This window comes from Oratosquilla oratoria, chromosome 8 (assembly GCF_046742065.1).
Source record: "Oratosquilla oratoria isolate Oo_2021 chromosome 8, ASM4674206v1, whole genome shotgun sequence".
Classification (NCBI taxonomy): Eukaryota; Metazoa; Arthropoda; class Malacostraca; order Stomatopoda; family Squillidae; genus Oratosquilla; species Oratosquilla oratoria.
This window is the reverse complement of record NC_134784.1, coordinates 59,745,033-59,768,456: the sequence shown is the minus strand read 5'-3', so window position 1 is coordinate 59,768,456 and position 23,424 is coordinate 59,745,033. Positions and strand designations below refer to the sequence as shown.

The 23,424-nt window shown below is 38.8% G+C and overlaps 1 protein-coding gene and 1 pseudogene across 1 annotated transcript; both read right to left on the bottom strand.

Annotated features, from left to right (window-relative positions):
* Positions 1-543: 543 nt before the first annotated feature.
* On the bottom strand, positions 544-1,452 carry LOC143027406 (uncharacterized). Its single transcript, XM_076188692.1, has 2 exons — positions 784-1,452; positions 544-744 (listed from the first exon to the last, which is right to left on the bottom strand). The coding sequence occupies exons 1-2, from the start codon at positions 1,234-1,236 to the stop codon at positions 544-546; spliced, it is 654 nt and encodes a 217-aa protein (XP_076044807.1). The 5' UTR covers positions 1,237-1,452.
* Positions 1,453-5,229: 3,777 nt separating this feature from the next.
* On the bottom strand, positions 5,230-7,458 carry LOC143027486 (uncharacterized; annotated as a pseudogene).
* Between the last annotated feature and the right edge of the window lie 15,966 nt (positions 7,459-23,424).

Genomic DNA, 23,424 nt, shown 5'->3' with positions numbered 1-23,424 from the left:
GGCATTTGCAAGTACTGCAATTCTCTTCTTCTCCTCCTCCATCTGGGACAGCTGTGGCGGACAAGCCCCCCACATGTGCTTCGACGCGGTATTTTGGCTTATAGCATCGCCGCCGCAGAATTGGGATGGACCAGGAATGGACAGTTTGTGTAGAAGTAGCTGGCCTTCGGCCTTATATAAATTGTATGTAGGATAAGTCTATAGTACGCCTGTATTACATGCATTTGTATCCTCTTGAAAGCACAACCTAAGCCCTGCCGAGCCATGTTTCGGTCAGGATGGGTCGTACGCTACTTTAACGTACGCATAAGGGTGCCAGGTTTGGTGTGCCTGTCCAGTTCCTTTCAGCACTTGTACCCATCAGTGCCCAACCGAGGCTAGCGGTCACCTTTGTGGTTTAGGGCAGGGCCCTGAGCCCTGCCCGCGTCGGCCCAGCCTAGGTCGACACTCGCGCTAACCAGAATAAAGTAACCAATCTCACCAGAGTCTCCTTCACTTAGTTCGGCACCTAAGCGCAAGTAACATTCACGTAATGTTACACAGCTACTTCTTCCGCTTCAACAGGTGCATGTTTCCTTTGACGAACACCAGCTTCTCGAAGTTGTCTGCGGTCAGGGATGACCTTTTCGGCCTGAGGATGTCGGACCCCATGCTAAAGAGCCTTTCCACGGCGGCTGAGGAGGGAAGAGAGGTATTGTATCTGATAAATAGGTCCAACCAGGCCTCTCTGTGGAGCAAGGGGAACTGGTCCAAAGAGAGAGGGGTGCTGTTCTTCACCCTCACCTTGTTCCACGCTTCATAGGTGTTCTCCAAGTTCTCATGGAGATGGCTGGGAGTCGCCGCCGGCTGGTTGTCGTCCCCCCTCATATACATGAAGGGGTCGTCTTCCATCTCATGCTGCACCTGCTCGTCGCCGACCTCCTCATCATGGCCCACCTTGCTCATCACCTCCCTGATGACCCTCTTCCTGATGTTGTCCTTCAAGTTCCCGCTGAGGTACCCAACCACTCCGAGCTTGAAGTGGGGGTGGAGGGCTGTTGCCATCAGGAGGTCCTTGTCCTGAAACAGGTGTTCGAACCTCCCCTTGAAGGCCACTCTCGGGTTGTTGTGGTTCTCCAGCAAGTAGCTGATCAGCTCCTGGCCCTCCACGATGCTGGCGTCAGTCCTCAAGGCCGCCACCTGATCCTTCATGAGCTTGAGGTTGGGCAGCAGAATTGTATACGCCATCATATACATGATGAGTAATATCACTCACTCACTCACCCCACTCACTCACTCACTTGTCCGCCCGACTGTCCGTCACCAAGGGCATCCTCTCAATCTTGCTGACTGGGCGGTTGCCGACTCAGCACTTCGTGCCCGTGCGACCGGCACTGCCAAGCAACAGACGTGCGAACGCACACGAGCATCCCAGTAACCACACAGACATAACACACAAAAAGACGTATATTAACAGCCACCCCCTGGATATATATATATATATATATATATACTAAGAATTATATTTAATGATGATTTGTAACCCCAGGATAGTAACCTTAATTAATGATTATGGTCTCGCATACACAAACTCTAAATGATAAGTGAGTATGGCAACTCGAGAAGTGATGACCTAATCGTTTCCGGAGTTTAAAAAGTCAAGCGCGGACCTCCGAGAGGCGTCGGTCCGATGATACGTACAGAGACATTAAAATAGTGCACTGTGGTTTACAGAGTGATATTCAGATAGCTTGGAACTAATATCTCGACAGATAGACACAAACAAAATGATAGTGTTCAAGTTATTAAGTATTTATCATAATTGAAGAAGTGATTGACATTGTGTAAAATATAGAAGAAATTGTGAAGAAGTGAATTTGTTTAATAAATGAAAAAGGTGTTGCATAGAGTTTGGTGTTCCCCGCCTTAAGTTCTGTCTAATGTAACCACTCAACACCGATTGAGGATACAGAATGCCCGTGTAGGCATTTTCCTCAGACTGCAGGGTATCCAGGCAGATGGCAACAGGCTTCATAATTTTGCAATACTGAGCCAGCAGATCCTTGTCACCCTCATAGAAGGCCGGCAGGCCCTGCTTGCGGCTGACGACGTTCAGCTCGTCCTTCTTCTCTGGGTACTCCTTATCAAGGTCTAAATATACAGGTCAGACCGTTTGAATTCTTGTGCGCAGCTTCTGACGTCATTTGGCTGAGTCCATTTTCTCTTTGTGAAACACTGAAGAAAACTGTGAAACGCCAAGGAAGACAGGAACTATAATATTGTATATATTATATATATATATATATTATATATCATATATATTATATATTCATATATATAGACAGGAACTATAATATTCTATATATATTTATATATATATATTTTTTATATAATATTTGTCAGAATATAACTAATTGCGTGGAGCGGTGCGAGCGAAGGGAACGTCTTTCCCAAATGACGCACCAGCTTCAACTGACAGCTTTAGGACCCGCCAACCCCACTTTGAACAGCCAGGTGACGTTCACGGGCCCGCTTCGCCAACTCCCTCGAAATTCGGTCGGAAGTGGTTAGACCTTATATTCTTAGATCTTGCTCCTTATAAGCGTTCATATATAATTATTCGTAACATTAAACAAACTTAAATATACACAATTCCATTAGAACATATTCAAGGTTTTAAATTAAAATTACAATTCCACAATCACACTAGGTTTATAATCCCTTCAATTCGTAACATATTCGGCGTTCACTAGAGGGAGTTCTGGTTCCTTCACGTTCGAGAAAATATTCGAAAGAATACTCACGCAAAAAGTCACGTATTAGCCTACGCAAATTCTATACAATGAACACAAAAAATTCGTACATACAAATAAAAATAAAATGCATTTATCATTAACATCTATATGCACTACTATATGCGTATACATATAAATTATGGGAGCATACCTTTACTATATACATATATATAATCATATCTCAACTAGCATTTCGTATCTTATATATGGCACAATTATTTAAAAATCAGGGACTTTGGTATTTAAAAAAAATTATAGAAAACTTTTTTAATGAAAGTTAGCTGTTTGCGGACTTACAATTTTGGCATTCCGCTAATCGCTAATCCGCTGATTTTTTAATTATCTATTTTAGTCCGCTAATTAGCGGATTAGCTATTAGCGGACTTCATATGCGGAATGCCCACCTCTGATATATACATACATATATATATACATACATACATATATATATATATATATATATATATATATATATATATATTCACTATAAACCCACTATCGGAGAAATAATAACGGAAAGTACAGGGAAACTGTATATTTCGACTACTATCTGTAGTCCTCTTCAGCAGAATGCTTACATGAAGTTAAGGTACAAGTATATATGAGGAAATGAGGGGTACATATATACTTGTACCTTAACTTCATGTAAGCATTCTGCTGAAGAGGACTACAGATAGTAGTCGAAATATACAGTTTCCCTGTACTTTCCGTTATTATTTCTCCGATAGTGGGTTAATAGTGAACTTTTACAAATGTGTTATAACATACCAATTTCCAATATATATATATATATATATATATATATATATACATATATGTACATATATATATACATATATGTACATATATATAATGTATGTATTATATATATGTATATATATATATATATATATATATATATATACATAATGTATATATACATGTATATGTGTATACGTGTTTAAGTATATATATATATATATATATATATATATATATAATTATATATATATATATATTGTTACAACACTGAATGGGTCCCAGTGAACAGATTTATATTTATCAACCACAATTCACTTTAATTCTACGCCATCAACATCAAGACACTCGAGGAGGCATACACGCAGAAATTGAAACGTGGTACAGTCAAGGACTTGAACCTGCGCTATGACGTGAGAAGTGATAGTGACTTAACCAATTGCGCTATCAAGAGAGATATAAGTTGAGTGTAACTTTTCTTATATATTTGTATGCTCGAGTTACACATGCACGAAATTTTGTTGAACCCATCTTCACTATGATAGTACAATTAGTAAGTATACAACACGGGAAATTATGTATGTATATAAATCATGCTACTTTATTATACTGCGAGTGTCCGTCCATTATGCTACTCCTCCACTCTTAATACCTCTTTTTCAACTTTCAATATATACATATATACATAATGATAATAATAATGTGTATATGTGTGTATTTACCTAGTTATATGGGAAGAGAGTTATGCTCATAGTGACCCGTCTTTGTGTCTTTCAGCATCTAGTTTGTTCTCAAATCCTTGAATAGTTTTTGCACATACTGTTGCTTCATCCAATTTGTTCCAGATATCTACCACTCTGTGAACCCAGCCATGTGTACACCGTGCACATGCCGGTCCCAAGCCCAGATAAATTGGGGAGGGTTGGTCGTAGGAGTAACTTCCCTACATCGTAAAAGCCTTGATAGTTAACGAAACCAACAGTGAGCCTCAACATGGTTGACCCTAATGATCACGACCTTGCGCGAAACAATGGACCTGCTCTAGAACTCTCAAAATGGACAAATATTTTAAGAATTGGATCATGGAATGTTAGAAGCCTCTTTAGAGCCGGACATACAAAGACAGTTCTTAATGAAATGGAGAGGTACTGTTATGTATTGGCTTTTCCTGATGTGCCAATCAGTTTCCCTGCTCTTTATTGTCACACGGAAGGGTAGAATGGAAAAATGTGGTTTGGGCACGGTGTATATTTTCATAATGTTTACATCATGGCGCTCCGGGAAGCGCGCGAATTCAACATTTAACAAAACAAAAACAAATGGCGCATATCGCCATTAACCTAAACATTTCTTTAATGTGAATACACTACAGGTACAACCTGGATATTTTGGCTTTGCAGAAAGTATGATGGACAGAGAGTAGAGAATGTACTATGGGTAAATACTCAATCTTATATTGTGGAAGGGAAGATGAAAGACACAGCCAAGGAGTGGGAATATGTATGAGCGATAAAGCGAGGAAATCCTTAATAAAGTTTCAGCTAATCAATGAAAGACTACTTAAAGTTAGATTCAAATGCAATGGTTTAATTTGAGTATGATTGTGGCATATGCACCGACAAATGATAGCGATGAACAAGGGAAGAACGACTTCTATGAAAAACTACAAGAAGTAACGGATGAAATACTAAAACATTATATTGCCATCATCCTTGGAGATATGAATGCCAAAGTTGGAAAGGGAACTAAAGCCTTCGCACCATCAATAGGCAAAGAAAGTTTACACCAGGAAAGTAACGAAAATGGAATCAGGTTGGCATCGTATGCAAACCAAAACAATCTAGTGATTGGTGACACTATTTTCCCCTAGACGGACAACTCGTCCACAAAACTGCAAAGTAGGACAACTCGTCCACAGGAATATGGACATCTCGTCCAATGACTTTTTTTTAAGAATAATAAACATAATTTGCAGAACAATAAAACTTTATTTACATATTTATATATACAGAATACAGGTGTGTAATACAGAATAAATATACAAGTGTAAGGTCTAGATGTTGGGCTTGCCACCACGGAGGTTGTAGCTGACACCACGGAGGAACTCTGGAAGTGTTTTCTTGCCAGCCTTCAGGTCGCCCAACAAGTTGCACAGACGTGTCTGCAGCTCAGCGTAGCACTTCTTCCTTCGCTTCACAGGGCGGATGCCACGCTCATCCTGGAGGAGAACCGAGTCGACGTTGGATGCTTCTGCTTGAAGGCACTCGATAAGTTTCCAGATGGTGGGGTTGGAATGGCCCACCAAACTGGAGAACTTATTGTTCCACCCCTCACATATGTTGTTTGTGCGTGGCTCATTGTTGAGGGTGGCGTGATGTTGGTTCCACCGCTCAGGTAGGAACATCGGTGGAGTGCGCCGAAGCCGAACTGGTTGGATGACTCTGCCTGGGGTGGGGGTGACTCGGCGCTGGTGGCGGAGCTGGCCGGAGACGTAAGTGGAGTCGAAATACTCCACTAAGGCTGCTGCTTCGTTGGGCATGGTGGACCGCAGATGTTTCATGCCTTCATGGACGTCCTCAGTAGGAGGCATCCAGCTGGCCGCAGAAGAGCCGGAACTCGTCGTCTGACTCGTACAGGTTCTTGAGACCCAGGCCCTGGATCTGCCTCCAAATAGACTGGCTGAGGTGGTAGAAACAGAACCGGACCTGGATCTCCTCTCCAAACACTGCACGAAGGCCCAGCTCCACTGGCCTCTCGAAGTCCACGATGACGGTGCTGGGGTCGCAGCCATGCTGTTCGAGAACACGGAAGAGCTCCTCATAGGTGGTCTGCGTCTTGCGCTGGAGCAAGGCAAAGGCCATAGGAAAGTAGCCTTCACCGATGCGACCTTGGACGACGTACAGTTGGGTGAACAGTCTGGGAGCGACTGAGAACGTGCCGTCCATACACCAGTCGTCACAGGCTGCGAGCTGCTCTAGATGACCAGGGGAGGCGAAGACGATGATGCGCTCATCAGCTGCAGGACCGTTGTCGTAGAGGAGGTTGGAAGCCCAGGGGCCTGTGATGTCCAACTCTTGAAGGGACTGCGGATCCTTTGGACGGTGAGCAGCACGGACACGCCGAAGGACACGCTTGCTGGTGTCCGGCCTTGGCATGCGTGCCTTGACCTGATCATCAAGCTCTCTAACGGTGAAGCTGAGGATGTTGTTGGGGCGGTCGTTGGTGGTAGCAGCCTTCCTCTTCATATATTGGCGAGCTTGCTCCACATCACATCTCACACGGTCTGCAATGTGGCTGTGCTCACCAACAAGCCTATGGTCACTAAGGCTCTTGGTGGTCTTCAAGCGGGCACTGCATTTGACATCACGTTGGATACAGCGCCAGACAACTTCATCAGCTGACTTGGAAACATGTTTCTTAGTGTACATGAATCCATCCAGAAGAATCTTTTGAGCACCTCTCTGCGTTGTTACAACCTGAAGCTCAGCTGACATGATTGAGTAACTACTTGAGTAAAACTGACATGACATGACATGACAAGCTAGCTTTATATACAGAACTGAGGTGTGACTGAGCCAGTTGAGGTGTGATAGAGGTGTGACAAGCTCTTTTTGAGCATAGTTGGGGTAAATATTAGGTGTAAATATGATAGAGTTGTGATTATTTCTTTTTGATCATAGTTGGAGCTATTCTAGGGTGTTAAAATAAGCATGTCCATAACATTTATAAACACATCTATTACTTACCAAAATATACCATCTAAAGCAAATTTTAATGAAATAACATGAAATATCATTGAAAAAAGGTAATAAAATAATTTTCTAAAAGTTTTTTGAAATCTTGTCCGTGGACGAGTTGACCACCCATGGTGGTGTCTGTGGACAAGTTGTCCTACTTTGCAGTTTTGTGGACGAGTTGTCCATGGACGAGATGTCCGTGGACGAGTTGTCCTACATTCCTATTTTCCAACATAAAGACATACACAAAGCCACATGGATATCATCGGATGGAAAGACAAAGAACCAGATAGATCATATTTTAGTAAATAAGAAATTTAGAAGTGCTCTGCAGCACGTAAGGGTCTTAAGAGGAGCTGAGAGTGATAGCGACCACTTTCTTGTCATAACCAAACTTAGAACCAAATTAAAGATAAATAAGAACCTTAGAGCGGAAAAGAAGAAGCTTTATAATGTTGAACATTTGAAGATGGAACAAAAATTGACTGATTACCAAGTGAATATACAAAATAGATTTTCTGCAATTGAGGAGACAGAGGAGGGGGACAAGACCAATGTTGACAGTGAATGGAGAAAAATTGAAAAAGTGGTTAAGGGAGCAGCAGAGGAAATAATTGGATTTAAAGAAAGACAAAACAGAAATACATTCTTTGATAATAAACATAAAAAAATAGTGGAAGAAAGAAAACTAGCGAAAGCCAAATGGTTGATAAATACGACTGATGGAGAACTAACAAGAATATTGCAGGAGAAGACGAGAGAAGCTAGACGAATAATTAGAAGAAAGAAAAGGCAACAGATAAATAAAGAGTTAGATAAAATAGATTAAGATGCTAAAGAAGGCAAGGTTAGGGAACAATATGAAGGAGTAAGGAAACTTAGGAAGGGATATCAACCAAGAACAAATATGATAAAAGATAAAAATGGTGAAATTTTGATTAATGAAAAAAGGTAATGGAACGATGGGAAGAATATTTTAGGGAACTCTTAAATAGACCTGAACCTGAAAATCCTTTGATTAGTAAAGATATACAAGGACCAGAGGATTACTTAGAGAAACCATCCCTGGAGGAAATAAGAAAATGCATCAGAGGTTTATTTAGTAATAAAGCTCCAGGAAGAGATAATATCCCAGTAGAACTCTTAAAATTAGGTGGAGAAGTTTTAGAAAGAAATTTGACTGAATCAATACAGCTCATATGGAGAAAGGAAATAATACCATCATCATGGAATGAAGGAGTGATAATACAAAAAAAAACAAAAAAAAACGAATGTATAAATTACGGGGGCATCACACTGTTACAGACTGGATATAAGATCCTTGCTAGAGTACTATATATCAGATTGAAGGTATACGCAGTGTGTAAAAGGAGATTATCAGTGTGGATTTATGAGTGGAAAGTCAACGATTGACCATATTTTCACATTAAAACAAGTTATGGAGAAAGCATGGGAGTATAATACGATACAATACCATTTGTTTATTGATTTGAAACAAGCGTACGACAGTATATACAGCCAGAGTATATGGGGCATACTATAGGAATTTGGAATATCGGACAAAATATACATTTAATAAAAGTCTGTCCTGCAAACACAAAATCAGTGGTAAGGGTTGATGGAGGATATTCGGAATGTTTCGAAATCGAGAATAGCTTGAGGCAAGGATGTGAGTTATCTTGTGTGCTGTTTAACTTGGTGATAGAGAAAATAACAAGGACAATGATAGACAGAGAGAGTGGATGTAAACTGGACAACATTAAGGTCAATAACCTAACATACGCTGATGATGTGGACCTAATTGCCGAGGGTAGAGACAATTTGAAAGATCTAATCACTCCACTAAGAGAGACAGCAGAGTTGGGCTGCAAATCAATTTCGATAAAATCAAACTAATGTGTATGAGCAGAGGGGAGAGGAACTTAGAGGATGTGTTTTTCGAGGACAAGAGAATAGAGGAGGTAGAGAGTTTCAGATATCTAGGTGCAACAGTAACAAATAGAAACGAGATGAAGACAGAAATAAATATAAGAATCGCTTCAGCAAACAGATGTTATTTTAGCCTTGTACCAATATTAAAGAAGAAAAGTATATCATGAAATAAAAAATTAAGAATCTACAATACAATCCTACGACCTATAGTTTTATATGCCAGTGAGACATGGAGCTTAACGAAACAAATGGAACAAAGATTACTGGTGTTTGAGAATACAATATTGAGGCGAATTACTGGACCAATTTTTGATGAAAATGAGAATAGGTGGAGAGGGCGACACAATAATGAGCTGAGAGATATAACTAAACAAGAGAAAATAACAGATGTTATAAGTAGAACAAAATTGTGATGGGCTGGGGGTGTGGCGCGAATGGAGGACCATAGAATTCCAAAACGAGTTATGATGGGTAGAATGCCTGGAAGAAGATCCAGAGGGAGACCTCAAATGAGATGGATGGATGGTGTGGATACGGAGATGGACAGAAGAGGGATAAATAAAGCAACCTGGATGGAAGCAGCACAGGACTGAAGGACATGGAGAGGATTACTGTTGGCGGACCAGAATCTACATGAGGTTCAAGATCCAGCGGAGTGAGTGAGTAATCTACCATTCTTTGTGGGAAACTATTTTTTTTTTCAGATCTCTTCTATTACTATCCTTTTTGAGTTTATTTTCATGTCTTCTTATTTTTCTCTTATTCTTCTTCAATAAATCATCTCTGTCAATGATTTCCATCCCTTTCATAATTCTGTAAATGGCCAGTAGATCTCCTCTTTCTCTTCATTGTTCCAGGGTTGGTAGTTCCAGTTTGGACAATATTTGTTCGTATATCAACTTAGAGAGTGCTGGTGCCGTCTTTGTCGTTGCTCTTTGGATTTTTTTTTTTTTCTAAATCCTTTATATTCTTTTTAGTACTGGGTGTCTATAGTGTTGCAGTGTACATCTTGGTCTTATTAGTGTGACTAATATTTTCTTTACCATTTCCTAATCCAAGTAGTCAAAGGCCACTTTCATTGATCTTAGTAAATTGAAACTTTCTCCGACTACTTTGTTGATATGCTTGTCTGGTGACATGTATTTGCTATTAATTACTCCTAGGACCCTTTCCGAGCTTTTTTTTTTTTTTTTTTTTTTTTTTTGACTTCTTTTGTACCAATTTTATATTGTCCTGATATTCTATTTTTACTTTTTCCAACTCCATTATACTACATTTCTTGATGTTGAAGTTCACTTCCCACTTTTGACTCCATTCCCAGACTTTATCCAGGTCTTTCTGTAGTGATTCACAGTCTTTCTCTGTACTTTCTTTAGTAGTTTTGCATCATCTGCAAAGAAGTTCATATAACATTCCACATCTTCATCCATGTCATTTATATATATATGGCAAACATTATCGGAGCCAATACAGAACCTTATGGGGCTTCCAAAGGTCTTCTCCGCCTTTCACTGTAATTTTTTCCCAACATATTTCTTTTGAGTTAAAGTCACCCATAATTACTATGATTCCTCCTTTCAGTAATTCGATTAATGCATGCTTTGTGTCTTCCAACATTTTGAAATGATCACTCTCAGTCCAAGAATGTATTTTTGGGGGCACATATATTACTACAAAATTTCTATTTTTCATATCACTGTTTTCAACTGTTATCATAATCAATTCCACATCATTTTTCCCTTCTGTTATCTTTGCCACATTTAAGCCTAGTCAAAAGCATTACTCCTCCACCCTGTTTCTCCTTTCTATTTCTCATCCAATGGTTGTATAGACCTTGTCCCACAGTATTAGGTGGTAGGGGACCTTTTAATTTCATCTCCACAATCCCCATTATGTCTGGTTTCTCTACTGCCAGGTAGTCGCTTAATTTGTTTAGTCCTGAAATCATGCCGTCTATGTTGATATATGTTATTTCTAATTTTTTCCTTTCTCCTCCCCCCCCTTTTTTTTCTATTACGTTTCCTTCATCCATGTCATTTATATATATGGCAAACATTATTGGAGCTAATAGAGAACCTTGTGGAACTCCACTTACTATATCTTCCCAGGTTGAGTTTTTGTCTAACTACCACCCTCATTTTTCTCCCGTTCAAGAAATCTTCCATCCATTTCAATAACTTTCCTTGTACCTATTATTTCAATTTTTCATAGATTTTTTGTGTGGTACTTTATCAAATGCTTTTTGTAGATCTAGGAAATCACAATCTGCCCATCCGTCCCTTTCTTGCATTATTTCTATTAGCCTTGGGTAAAAGCAAATCAAGTTAGTGGCACATGATCTTCCGTGTCTAAAGCCGTGGGATCGCCGATTGTACCCAGTCCATCAGGGAGCAAGGACGGAAGAACACTGTTACGATCGTTCATACGGGAAGTAACGATGTAGGTAGGGTGAGATCAGAGGAACTTGTTCGGAATTACAAGGTCCTCCTTCAGGAGATGAAGGAACGTGGGAGCGGTCACGTAGTCTGTGGGATCCTCCCGAGGATCTTCGCGGGCTCGTGTTGGAACAGTAGAGCTATAGGGATCAATGATAGGATATTGCAGTTGTGCACACAATTGGGATACCACCTCTTTGATCCTTGGTATCTCTTTTCTAGGCGCCATGACCTTTACGCTTCTGATGGGATCCACCTTACCCGCAGAGGCAAAGATATTCTTACAACCTCATTGTGGGAGTTTGTAATGAACGAGCTCCTTTCTTAGGGTAGAAGCCCAAAGGGAAGGGGAAATAGAATGTACTTGGGAAAACAGTGTAGAGTATAGCATTAATATAGAACAATGTGCCAGTATAGAACAAAATATGATTTTAGGATATAATGTCGGTAGAGGACGAAATGTTACATTAGGATGTAATGTCATAGGACAAAATGTCGCAATGGGATGTAATGACAGTGGAGGACAAATGATCACGATGGGAAGTAATGATAGTGGACAAAATATCATGATAGGATGTAATGATAATGGAGGAGAAAATATCACGGTAGGATATAATGTCAGTGGAGGACAAAATATAATTTTAGGAAAGAATACCGGACAGAATGTCAATGAAGGCCAAAATATCATGATGGGATGTAATGACAGTGGAAGACAAAAGACCACGATGGGATGTAATTATAGTGGAGGAAAAAATATCATGGTAGGATATAATGTCACTGGAGGACAAAATATAATTTTAGGAAGGGATGCCGTACATAATCTCAATGAACGACGGGAGGCCGGCGTGAATCACGGTGACGTAGGAGGACAAAATGTACAAAAGAGATCGGATAACCGTGATCGACCAGATGTCCGTGATCGGGGAAATGTTAATTTTGATGGGAGAAATGTTAATGAGGCATTGAATGTCAATGAAGGACCAAATAATAATATAGAGCAAGGTATAAATAAAAACAAAAACAAAATGATAATGTAAGACATGATATTGAAACTCAAAATGTGTCAAAAATAATCACGAGTTTCTTAAAAACATGTACTTTAATACTCGTAGTATTAGGAACAAATTTCAAGAAATACAGGCGTATGTCAAGAGCGAAAATTTCGATATGATAGGAATAACTAAGACATGGTTAAATGGTACAGAGTTCGGAGCTGAATTTAATATTGCGCGATTTAAACACTTTCATCAGGATAGAAACCACAAGAAAGGTGGAGGTGTTCTGTTGTACGTTAAAAACAATATTCATGCTTGTGTTTTAGAGAAAGTGAAAAAGCATGCATATGATAGTTTGTGGGTTGAGTTAACCCAAACAAATGGACAAAAAATTTCTGCAACTGGGATTTATTGATAATGGGTGATTTCAATTTTACTGACATTGATTGGATGACCCTTGAACATGGCCATATAGGTAGTCGCTTGATTGTTTTCCTTGGTGACAATTACTTAATTCAGCATGTAAAAGAGCCCACAAGATATGGAAACTTACTCGATCTATTGATCACTAGCCGCGAAAGCATGGTAACTGATGTAGAAGTCGGTGAATCTGTTGCAAATAGCGATCCCAACTTAGTTAGATTCAAACTCCTAATTTTTTTTTAGAATAGATACTTGTGTTTCTAAAATACCCGATTTCAGTAAAGTTCAGTTCATAGGACTACGTCAGGAGCTTCAGCTTACAGATTGGGAGGCAAAATTAAACGAAAGACCTGTAGATCAGATGTGGGAAATATTTCAAAATACGCTCACTAAGATGATTCAAACTTACATTCCTTTTAAAGACAGACGTCCCCCAAATCAGGCTCACCCAAAGTGGCTCGACAAAGAAACTGAAAAAAAGTATTGCTAAAAAGAGACAGGCTTATAAGAAATATAAGTGCTCGGGTGCATCTAATGACTATGAAAGTTATGTATCAATACAGAGAGATTTAAAAAAGACAATAAGAAAAAGAAAACTACAATACGATATGAACATCGCTGATAAATCCAAAGAGAATCCCAAAGAATTCTATAGTTACATTAGAGATAAAAAGGTTGTTAGGAATCACATTGCTCCACTACTATCTGCTGACGGTCAATTTGAATATTCAAATGAAGGAATGTTTAATATCTTAAACAATTATTTTAGCTCGGTATTCGTAAACGAAACACCTCAAAATGAACTCCAAACTGAAACCTGTGAAACGTCTAGGGTAAACTTACTACGGTAAATATAACAAAAGAAAAAATTAAAAGGTGTATAGATAAACTCAAAGTTAATAAAACACAAGGGCCTGACGGTTGGCATCCAAGAAAAATGAGATTGTTGTTCCATTAGAAATTATTTTCAAGAAATCCATCATATCCAGAGATGTCCCAAGAGAATGGAAGCTAGCTAACGTTACTCCCTTATTAAAAAAAGGTGACAAAAAGAAGCCAAATAACTATAGGCCTATAAGTCTGACTTCAATCGCAGGAAAAATAATGGAAACTATCATCAGAGATGCTATCGAACATCATTTAGAAAATAACCGTTTGATAAATGATAGCCAGCATGGTTTCAGACGGAAACGTTCTTGCGTGACTAACTTATTCGAGTTCTACAACACAGTTATCTTGAATTATGACAAAAGAAACAATATAGATTTAATATATCTAGACTTTGCAAAAGCTTTTGATACTGTCCCACACGAAAGACTACTTACTAAATTAGCTTTACACGGAATAAGTGGTAGTCTATTAGGTTGGGCTAGTAATTGGTTGAATGGTCGAAAACAGAGAGTTGTTTTAAATGGAAAAACTTCTAGATGGAAAAATGTTGCAAGTGGAGTTCCTCAGGGTTCCGTTCTTGGACCACTTCTATTCATAGTATATATAAATGATATAGACCATGGACTAAAATCTACTGTTTCCAAATTTGCTGATGATACAAAACTGTGCGGAATAGCAAATAATCACTTAAACCAATTAGATATTCAAGAAGATTTAGATAAATTACAGCAATGGTCTGAAAAGTGGCTAATGAAATTTAACACAAGTAAAGCAAGGTAATGCACATAGGTAAGAATAACAGTAAGTACGATTACAAGTTATTTGGAAATTCGTTAACAAAAGTGGATAGTGAAAAAGATCTCGGCGTAATTATCAGTAACGACCTCAAATCATCCAAGCACTGTATTTCAGCCTCTGAGAAAGCAAATAAGATTCTAGGACTGATTGAGCGATCTTTTGATTTCAAAAGTCCATCACTCATTAACAAACTATATAAATCGTTAGTTCGTCCACATTTGGAATATGCTGTTTCCGTATGGTCACCGAATCTCATTAAAGACATTGACAGACTGGAAAAAGTACAACGGCGAGCCACAAAACTGATTCCAAATATCAAAAATAAATCATACGAAAATCGACTAAAACATATGAATCTGTTTTTCCTAAAAAAGCGTAGACTCAGAAGTGACTTGATACAGGTCGTTAAGATTCTAAAGGGAATTGACATCAAAAGTGACAAAATTTTCACATTGAATGAGAATCAGACAAGAAACAATGGTCTCAAACTGTCCGGAAATAGATTCAATTTGGAAGTAGGTAGAAACAACTTTGCCAACCGTGTAGTTAATGAATTGAATAAACTTCATGCACAGGTAGTGCAATGTAGTTCAGTTCGAAGATATGGACCAAAAGGTCTCCTGTCGGCATGCTCCGCCTTTGTAATCCTTTATATATTATTTTCTTCCAGATGTTTATCCCACCTAATTTTGAAAACTATATCACATATTTTTGTTATTGTGCTTGTACGGGAGACCGGTCTATAGTTAGTTGGATTTTCCTTGTCCCCTCCTTTATATATTGGTGCAATATTTGCATTTTTCCAATCTTGTGGTACGTTTCTTTCTTTGAGTAATCTATTCTTATATATTTTGCCTGTTAGTTTATCTATACTTTCTTTTAATATCCAATTTGCAATTCCATCTGGACTGTGTGCCTTTCTGACGTCAAAGTTTTTTTATTTGGCCCCTTATTTCCTTCTGTGCCAGTTATTTATTTTATTTTATTATTTTTTTTTTCTCATTGGGTAGATCTTTCTCTCTGTCCTTACTCCCAATTTTGTGAACTTTCAATTGCCAATACAGATTTAAGATTTTTGTTCATAATTTCAGCCATTTCTACATCTATATATTCATCATTCCCTTGATACAGTTTTACTATTTCTTGTTTATCTTTTAGTTTACCATTCACATACCTGTAGAATAGTTTAGGTTGGTCCTTGCATTTTTCTATAATGTCTTTTTCAGTTTCTTTTTTCTTCCCTGTGTATTTTTACATATTCATTTCTTAGTTTGATACATGCCACTTACTCATTTTTTCCCATCTTTTCCAAGCTTTGTCTCACTACATTTTTGTTGTACCAGCACTTAATGTACACCCTTTCTTGCTTCTGCTTTGGAATGTATTTGTTTATTCCCTTATTATAAATTTCTTTTAATATGTTCCATTTCTCTTCCACCTTTGTTTCTTCATTAAATTTTTTTTCCCAATTTACATTTTGAAAGAATTTTCTGAGTTTCTCAAAATCTATTTTGTTGTACATTAGTCTTCCTTTTCTATGTTTCTCATTTTTTTTCTCAAATCAATTTGTTCTTTTAGTTTGAACTCTATTAGTATGTGGTCAGTCTTCCCAATTGGTGCCTTGTATTCCATTTTATCCACAATTTCAGGCTTTGATATGAATATTAAATCTAGTCTTAACGGTTCTTCATTGTTTCTAGATCTGGTATTTTTCTTTATCCATCGAGTCATTGTGTATTCAGTGGTCATATCCAATAGTATATATCCCTAAAGGTCCTCTCCACCTTTCACTGTCATTTCTTCCCAACATGTTTCTTTTGTGTAACAGGCACCCATAATTACTATGGTTCCTACTTCTTTCAGTAATTCAATTAATGCATGCTTTGTGTCTTCCAACATTTTGGAATGGTGACCTTCTGTCCAACTGTGTTTTTGGGGGCACATATATTACTCCAATTTTTCTACTTTTCATGTCTCTGTTTTCAACATTCATCATAATCAATACCATATTATTTTTCACTGTTATTTTTGTCACATTTAAGCCTTAGTCAAAAACATGACTCCACCCTGTTTTTCCTTTCATTTTTCATTCAGTGGTTGTATAGACCTTGTCCCACAGTATTAGGTGATAGTGGACCTTTTAGTTTCTTCTCCACAATTTCCATTATGTCTGGTTTCTCTACCGACAGATAGTCGTTTAATTTGTTTAGTCCTGAAATCATGCCATCTCTTTTGGTATACATTATTTCTATTTTTTTCTTTTCTCCACTTTTAAGTTTCCTTTATGTATGTATGTATGTATATATATATACATAGATATATATCATTTTCTAAACATCGGGTCTAGTACATACATACATATACCAAGGCTTTTTCCCCCTTCCAAGGGAGGTAGCCAAAAAGGGAAAGGCATAAAAACACTCCCACCCATTTCATCCCTAAATACACTCCACACTCCTCCCACCATCCCTCTCATCTGAGCACCTCCTGGATGACGGGTCATCCCTGCACCCTGCCCACCGCCCTGGGTCAGAAGCAGTGTCGCAAGACACAGCACATCCACAGCAAGGCCGCTTCATTTAATCGGCGACCCCCCCTTGCATATAAGGAGAGGACGGGGAGAAATCCCTTCGGGCTGCGTCAAAATTTACTCACACATACTACCCCACCCCCCCGCCCATTCCTCCTCGTGCAATCACAACATCATCCATATACAACCATTCTCCACTCACCTCTGTCTTCCGTCCTCTCCCTTCCTTCCTCAACAGACATTCCCCTCTTCCCCAAAGCCCCCTTCACCCCATCCATCCACCTCATCCTAGGACGTCCCCTCATGTTCACTCCCTCCACATCTGCCTTCCATACGTCTTTTACTAGTCTTTCTTCACTCATTCTTTCCATGTGTCCAAACCATCCTAATATTCTTTCATCAACCCTATCTCCCAAATCCTTTTTCACCCCTGTTCTCCTCCTCACCTCCTCATTTCTCACTAGTACTCTAAAAAAAAATCTGTCTCCATTCTTCTCTCATTTTTTTTAATCTGCTTCATTTCTAAGTATCTTTTCTCTTTTTTATCATTAATTTTTTTTATCTATACGTTTTTGTAATTTTCACTACCCGGTATTTGCCAGCTGTGCTGTTTTTATAGTACTTCTTCCACTATCATTTGAGACCTTAGTTTGATTTTCAGTGGTCTATAATTTTTTTCTTTAGAGTATTGCCCCATCCTATGTACCTCTTTTATTTCTTTGTCCATTACCTGCCCCTCTTGTATCTCCTTCAGAATTTCTTTTTTCAATTTCTCTTTGGCGTGTCTAGGTACATTATGCTTTTCTTTAATACCATAAACTACAATGGACTTATATTTTATCCACTGTGTCTCTGACCCAATTTTTTCCCTTAATTACTTTAATTACAGTTTCTTTAGCAATTCCTTCCACTTATTGCTATACTATTTCCTTTAAAGTTATTTATTTTCTTCTTCCACTTTCCATTTTTTTTCTTGGAGATATGTCTCTGTTTTTCAAACTTTCTCGGTCACCACTTGTATTTGTTCTTTCCCTTTTTTTCAAAGCTTCATTTTTGTTTTTATCTTAATTTTTCATTCTGTCGTTTTCCCTTCTAATCATGTCTAATTCCTTTTTTAGCTCACTAAACTCCGTTAGTCTCGTCACTAGCTCTTTTTTATTGGTTCACCTCTCTACATTGCCCTGTATTCAGCTTTCCGATCCAGTTCCTCTAACAATTCAGCACTCTCCCAATTTCTTCGGATATTTTTATACCTACATTCTCTTTCCAATTCTAAATCTCTACCTAATATTCCACTTTTATACAAATCCTGAAAATACATTATAATCAAACCTTTGAGATTTAGGGGTGTCAATTATACAAGATCTCTTAGGTATGACCCTCCACTCTTCTTACATCCAAACATCTCTTCGTTGGCTCTTTTTCGTCTTTCTCCTTATCATTCTCCATTTTGTGTATTTAACAGTTATGATGAACTTCATTCTTTTTTATAATTTCGGTCACTTGATAAACATAACTCTCCCAAATGTAAAATCAACTAGGTGTTTCTTTCGAATTTATCGAAAAAGTGCTGTACATCAGAGCTTGTTTCTAGCTGTCCGCTCCCACTTGTGTGTGTACAAAACCAACTAGTATCCAGGAAATATGATGGAATAAGTAAAATATATGAATTCGGATATAGGTACTTTATTTCCGACATTTGAAACCCCGTCTAAGATTCATCCTTAGGGATTACGATGAGGTTGCTTGAGCCTGAAAAAGCGGAAACATGCTGTTCACTAGAAATGGACCATGGAGACCCCACCATGAGGTTGGAATGTTGTTATCTTTCCCATCCCGGAAATCTCCGGGGACAATTTGTGGTGCACTGGGAGTGGACCGTGAGAATCCCAGCGAGGGGTCAAGCTCCCCACATCTCTCCCATCATGGAACTCCCCAGTGACAAAATGTCATAATCTGCTGCATGATCAACTATTAAACTAGTTTTTCACCAGCTATATGTTAGATTTTACCTACTCTCCCTTGCCCATCTATAGATTGGGCTTACGGCACATCTGTTAATGCTGTCTTTGTCACTGCCCCAAATTTCCAAAAACAGCCTGCTGCCCTTCTTGCTATCTTTGTACAAAATTTCAGTGCCTTGCCAATCTATTTCATGCTAATGTTCCTCACAATGTACTGCCGAACTCTAGTTTTCTCCTGTTCAATGCTCTTTAAGCCTTGTTGCCAGATTTTTCTTGTCTCTCCAACACAGTATGTGTTGCAGTCCTTGCATTTTGTTGTAAACTGCACCAGACTGGTCTGCCTTGCATTTCTTGTCTTCTACTCTGGTGGGTTCCCTGTGTAATGTATTGCTGGGTTTGTGTGGCACACTGACTCCATGTCTAGGAAACAGTCTAGTTGTAATATTTGTTACCCTTTTCATGTATATGGTTGTCACCCTTGCTGTTCCTAGCGGTGACACGCTTTGATCTACTTTACTTTGTGTTGCCATCCACTTCTTCACCTCTTGGCTGATATCTGTTGTTGCAAAACATTTTCTCAACCTGTTCTTTTCTTTATTGAGTCAGCCATAGAAAAAAATCTTTGCTTTGCTCCACATCTTAACAACACTCCAAGCTGTAGGTGTGCATAGATTTCTGTACACACTATAGCCCTGTCCACACTGTGCCACATAACCATGGCGGCATTAGTGGTGCTGTTGAGAATTGAAGTTTTCAAAACCACCAGAGCACTGTTGAGCTGTTTTGAACCAACTCGATTTGCTAGGCATACAGATGTTGTCAGAGCCACCCCAGCCATTGTTAAGGATGTACCAAGCTTTTCATTACAGCCATTTCTACTAGCCTCACTGATTGGACAAGAAACCACACCCAATATTTGATAAAGTTATTGAAGCAGCATCCCTGCACATGGAACATCAAGAGCAAGAAACATAAATGCGAGTCTTGATATGTTGCCAGGAATCTTGTTTTTAGGTTAAGCTTGGTACAGTTGTGCTATTTCACTGTAGCACCTCCGTAAAAAAAAAAAAAAAAAAAAAAAAAAAAAAAAAAAAAAAAAAACATTACTATCAATTTGTGGCACTTATTTATGGGGGGTTCAAACCACTCAAAATTTTACACCAACTATACAATTATATAGATAAAAATTGTACCTGTGAGACTGTCATATGTATGAGGCAGTGTGGGCCCAGCTCAGAGAAATGAGTTCCTGCTATGTGTTATCAGACCTTAAAGAAATGGCAGCTGGACTTCTGCCCCCTCCTCCATTGCAAACTGTATCACCTCGTTCTTTTTGTTGAACTGTCCCAGGAAATCTTCTGCAATCCCCTCCTTCAGGTCTGTGAACATGTCAACATAACAAACCCACAGCTTCAAGGACAGTGGTGCTACAGTTAGGATTTCTTCATCCAAGTCCTGCATGTTGACCTCTGCCAATATCACAGATATCGGTGAACCCATGGGGTTCCCAAATCATTAAAGATAAACTGGGTCTCTGGGTCTGATTTGAAGTCAAATCCTTGCACAAAATTTCTAGACTCCAGCAGAATTGGTAGGACTATTAATGGTGTTTATGTGCTTTTATATGTACATGTTTTGTAGTACTGGTGGGAAGCCTTAAAGTTGTGTAGTAATATGCTGATTTTTCTTAATGCAGATGTCCTATTTGGGGTGGTTTTGGTGCTTTGTTATATGGTGTCTGTAGGATGTCTTTGTTTTCTAGATTGTTGGGAACCATGCTGTGGAGGCAGAGTCAAGTGTGGTTCTTATGAATTGTTTGTACTGTGATTTGGGTTTCTTTCTGCTGGCCAAATTATGTGTTTACTACTGATCTTCATAGGTTCTATTTCTTATTTGCTTTCACAGTAAGGTCCCTGATGTGTGGACTGAGGGACATGTGCTTATCACAAATGAAGCCAAAGATTTTAGAAATTTTGATCAGTGGCAGTGGTTAATCATTCAGTTTCACTGTTGGATGTTTCTTTGATTCATGTTAATATAGGAAAGTGTGAGATGGAGTGGAGGGTCTTCAACGATAATATGGGCAAAGATGAAATTAGGATAGGAGATATGGTGTAAGAGGCTGGTTGATAAGTAGGTAGATAGAGGGGTAGATGGCGAGAATTTAATTTTTACGAGTTAAGAGGCTTTGAAAACAATAGCCGCGAAGGAGTTGAGGAGTTGTATAATCTCGCTCACCATCTAGAGTTGATAAACAACAGATAGGGTACAGATTTTAATGCTGACGTGACAATATGAAAACTAGGCCATTCCGGTTCGATGCTGAGATTGCTTGTGTAAGCAGTATTGCTTAAGACAGTGTAACAGTATTTCTGATTGGAGAAGGGTGGAAAACTTTTATTGGTACATGGGAGAAAAGTCACGCCCGTAAGGGGAGGCACTTATTTGTAACGGTCAAGATTATTGGATGAATTAAGTAGTAACGTCGGAGCAGAGATGGCTTAGTGAGTGGATTGGGGATCCCAGGCGGGAGTCCTCCGGTGTACCTAAGAAAATAACGTTGTAGAGAATTAGTTAAGAAGCGAAGGAAAACTATACCTCCATTTTAATTCAACCCACCAAGAAACATTAATTACATAGAGAAGTGAACCGAAATGAAAGTGATGGGGTTGATAGTGGTGGCAGCGGTGGGATGAACCTCCGAAGTAATTACAAGACTGGTGCATGCAGCAAACTACACGACTGAGTGCAAGATAAGTCTACAAGTTTACGGGTACACCAACCACAACCGCAACCACGTGTATGCTAAATCCAAGGGACAAGACGAGGAACGAGCCACTACTGCTATGAGTGAACAAGGTACAGCGAGCTACGAGGAACGAGCCACTACTACTACTACGAGTGAACAAGGTACAGCGAGCTATGAGGAACGAGAGGATGAGCCACTACAAGCAACAGTGAACACGGACTGATGAGGGATGACGAGGTTGATTTACGTGGAGGCAGTCAGGTAAAATCGCCTCTAAAAACACTGAAGGTATGATTAACACTAATGTATTAAGACACGAGGTTCATACTTCGAATACCAATATTCCCAATTTCACAGGTGATAAACACCTTAGGAGTTAACCCCTTCCATACGGTGCCGCACACATAGGCGTCATGGACTTAGATCTCGGTGGCAGCAGCCAATGCCAGCCGTACGACGTGTCGTAATAATACTCGCATCATAAAATATAGTCACCGCTTATATTGATCGTTCTCTCTTCACCCGTGAATTCTGATAACCATAGAAAATGCGATTACAAAAGAATTAGAAAGAATGTCATTATGGAGGGGCGACTACAATATATATAATCAAGACGCCGATATGGCAGCCTCGCGAATACACTCGCTCCCCATGACGCCTACGTGTGCGGCACCGTATGGAAGGGGTTAATAAGCTTCTCAGCTTGATTGACACATTAATCATTAGTTAAGATATAACATGAAAAAAGGAAAATAGAAATTTTGAAAGAGAATGTAGATCCTGAGAAGGGTAGAGCTAGGCTTATAAATTTCCAGCAAATGGAAGATATCAACCAATATGAAGCTTATAAAAAGCATTCATTAAACATTTTATGTCAAAGTGTGATCAGGATCCTATCAGGTCTTTGGTTAAAATGATAAAGTAAAAACAAGTGAATCAGACACAGAATACCTAGTAATATTAGATGGTCTAAGAACATGAATTCTTAAAAAGATTCAGATTGGATAGAAAGATCTAATGACAAAATGAAAGTTTCTCAGGTAATCAAATTAATCACATTTGGCTGATTAACAAACAGCTCAGATGAATTAACAGCAGAAAAGCTGTATAAAGAATCTCAAGGCAACTATGAATTTAGGGGAGGTAGATTATCTTCTTCAAGGGTACAATGAATCTAAAGTAATTAGTCCATATGTGATGACAGTGGGACAACAGAAACTAGTAACTCTAGAAGTGATTATAGAAAGAGAATCTGAACACAGAGTTAGAAGCACAAGGGATGCTAGAGTTATGTTACAATTGTAATACTTGGGGGCATAAAGCACAAGACTGTTATTATGGAACTATTTGTAGAAATTGCAAATATGAGGGTCACGATGAATATCATTGTAGAAACCCACCTTTCTGTATGTATCATCAAAGGATAAGACATAGAACACATGAATGTAGAAATTTTTG

Bases quoted from the DNA above. Each gene is read 5' to 3' on its own strand.
- LOC143027406 (XM_076188692.1), bottom strand. From the start codon at position 1,236: ATGTATATGATGGCGTATACAATTCTGCTGCCCAACCTCAAGCTCATG. The intron at 745-783 runs GTGAGGGTGAAG...TCTTTGGACCAG, and splicing joins CCTATGAAGCGTGGAACAAG to TTCCCCTTGCTCCACAGAGA.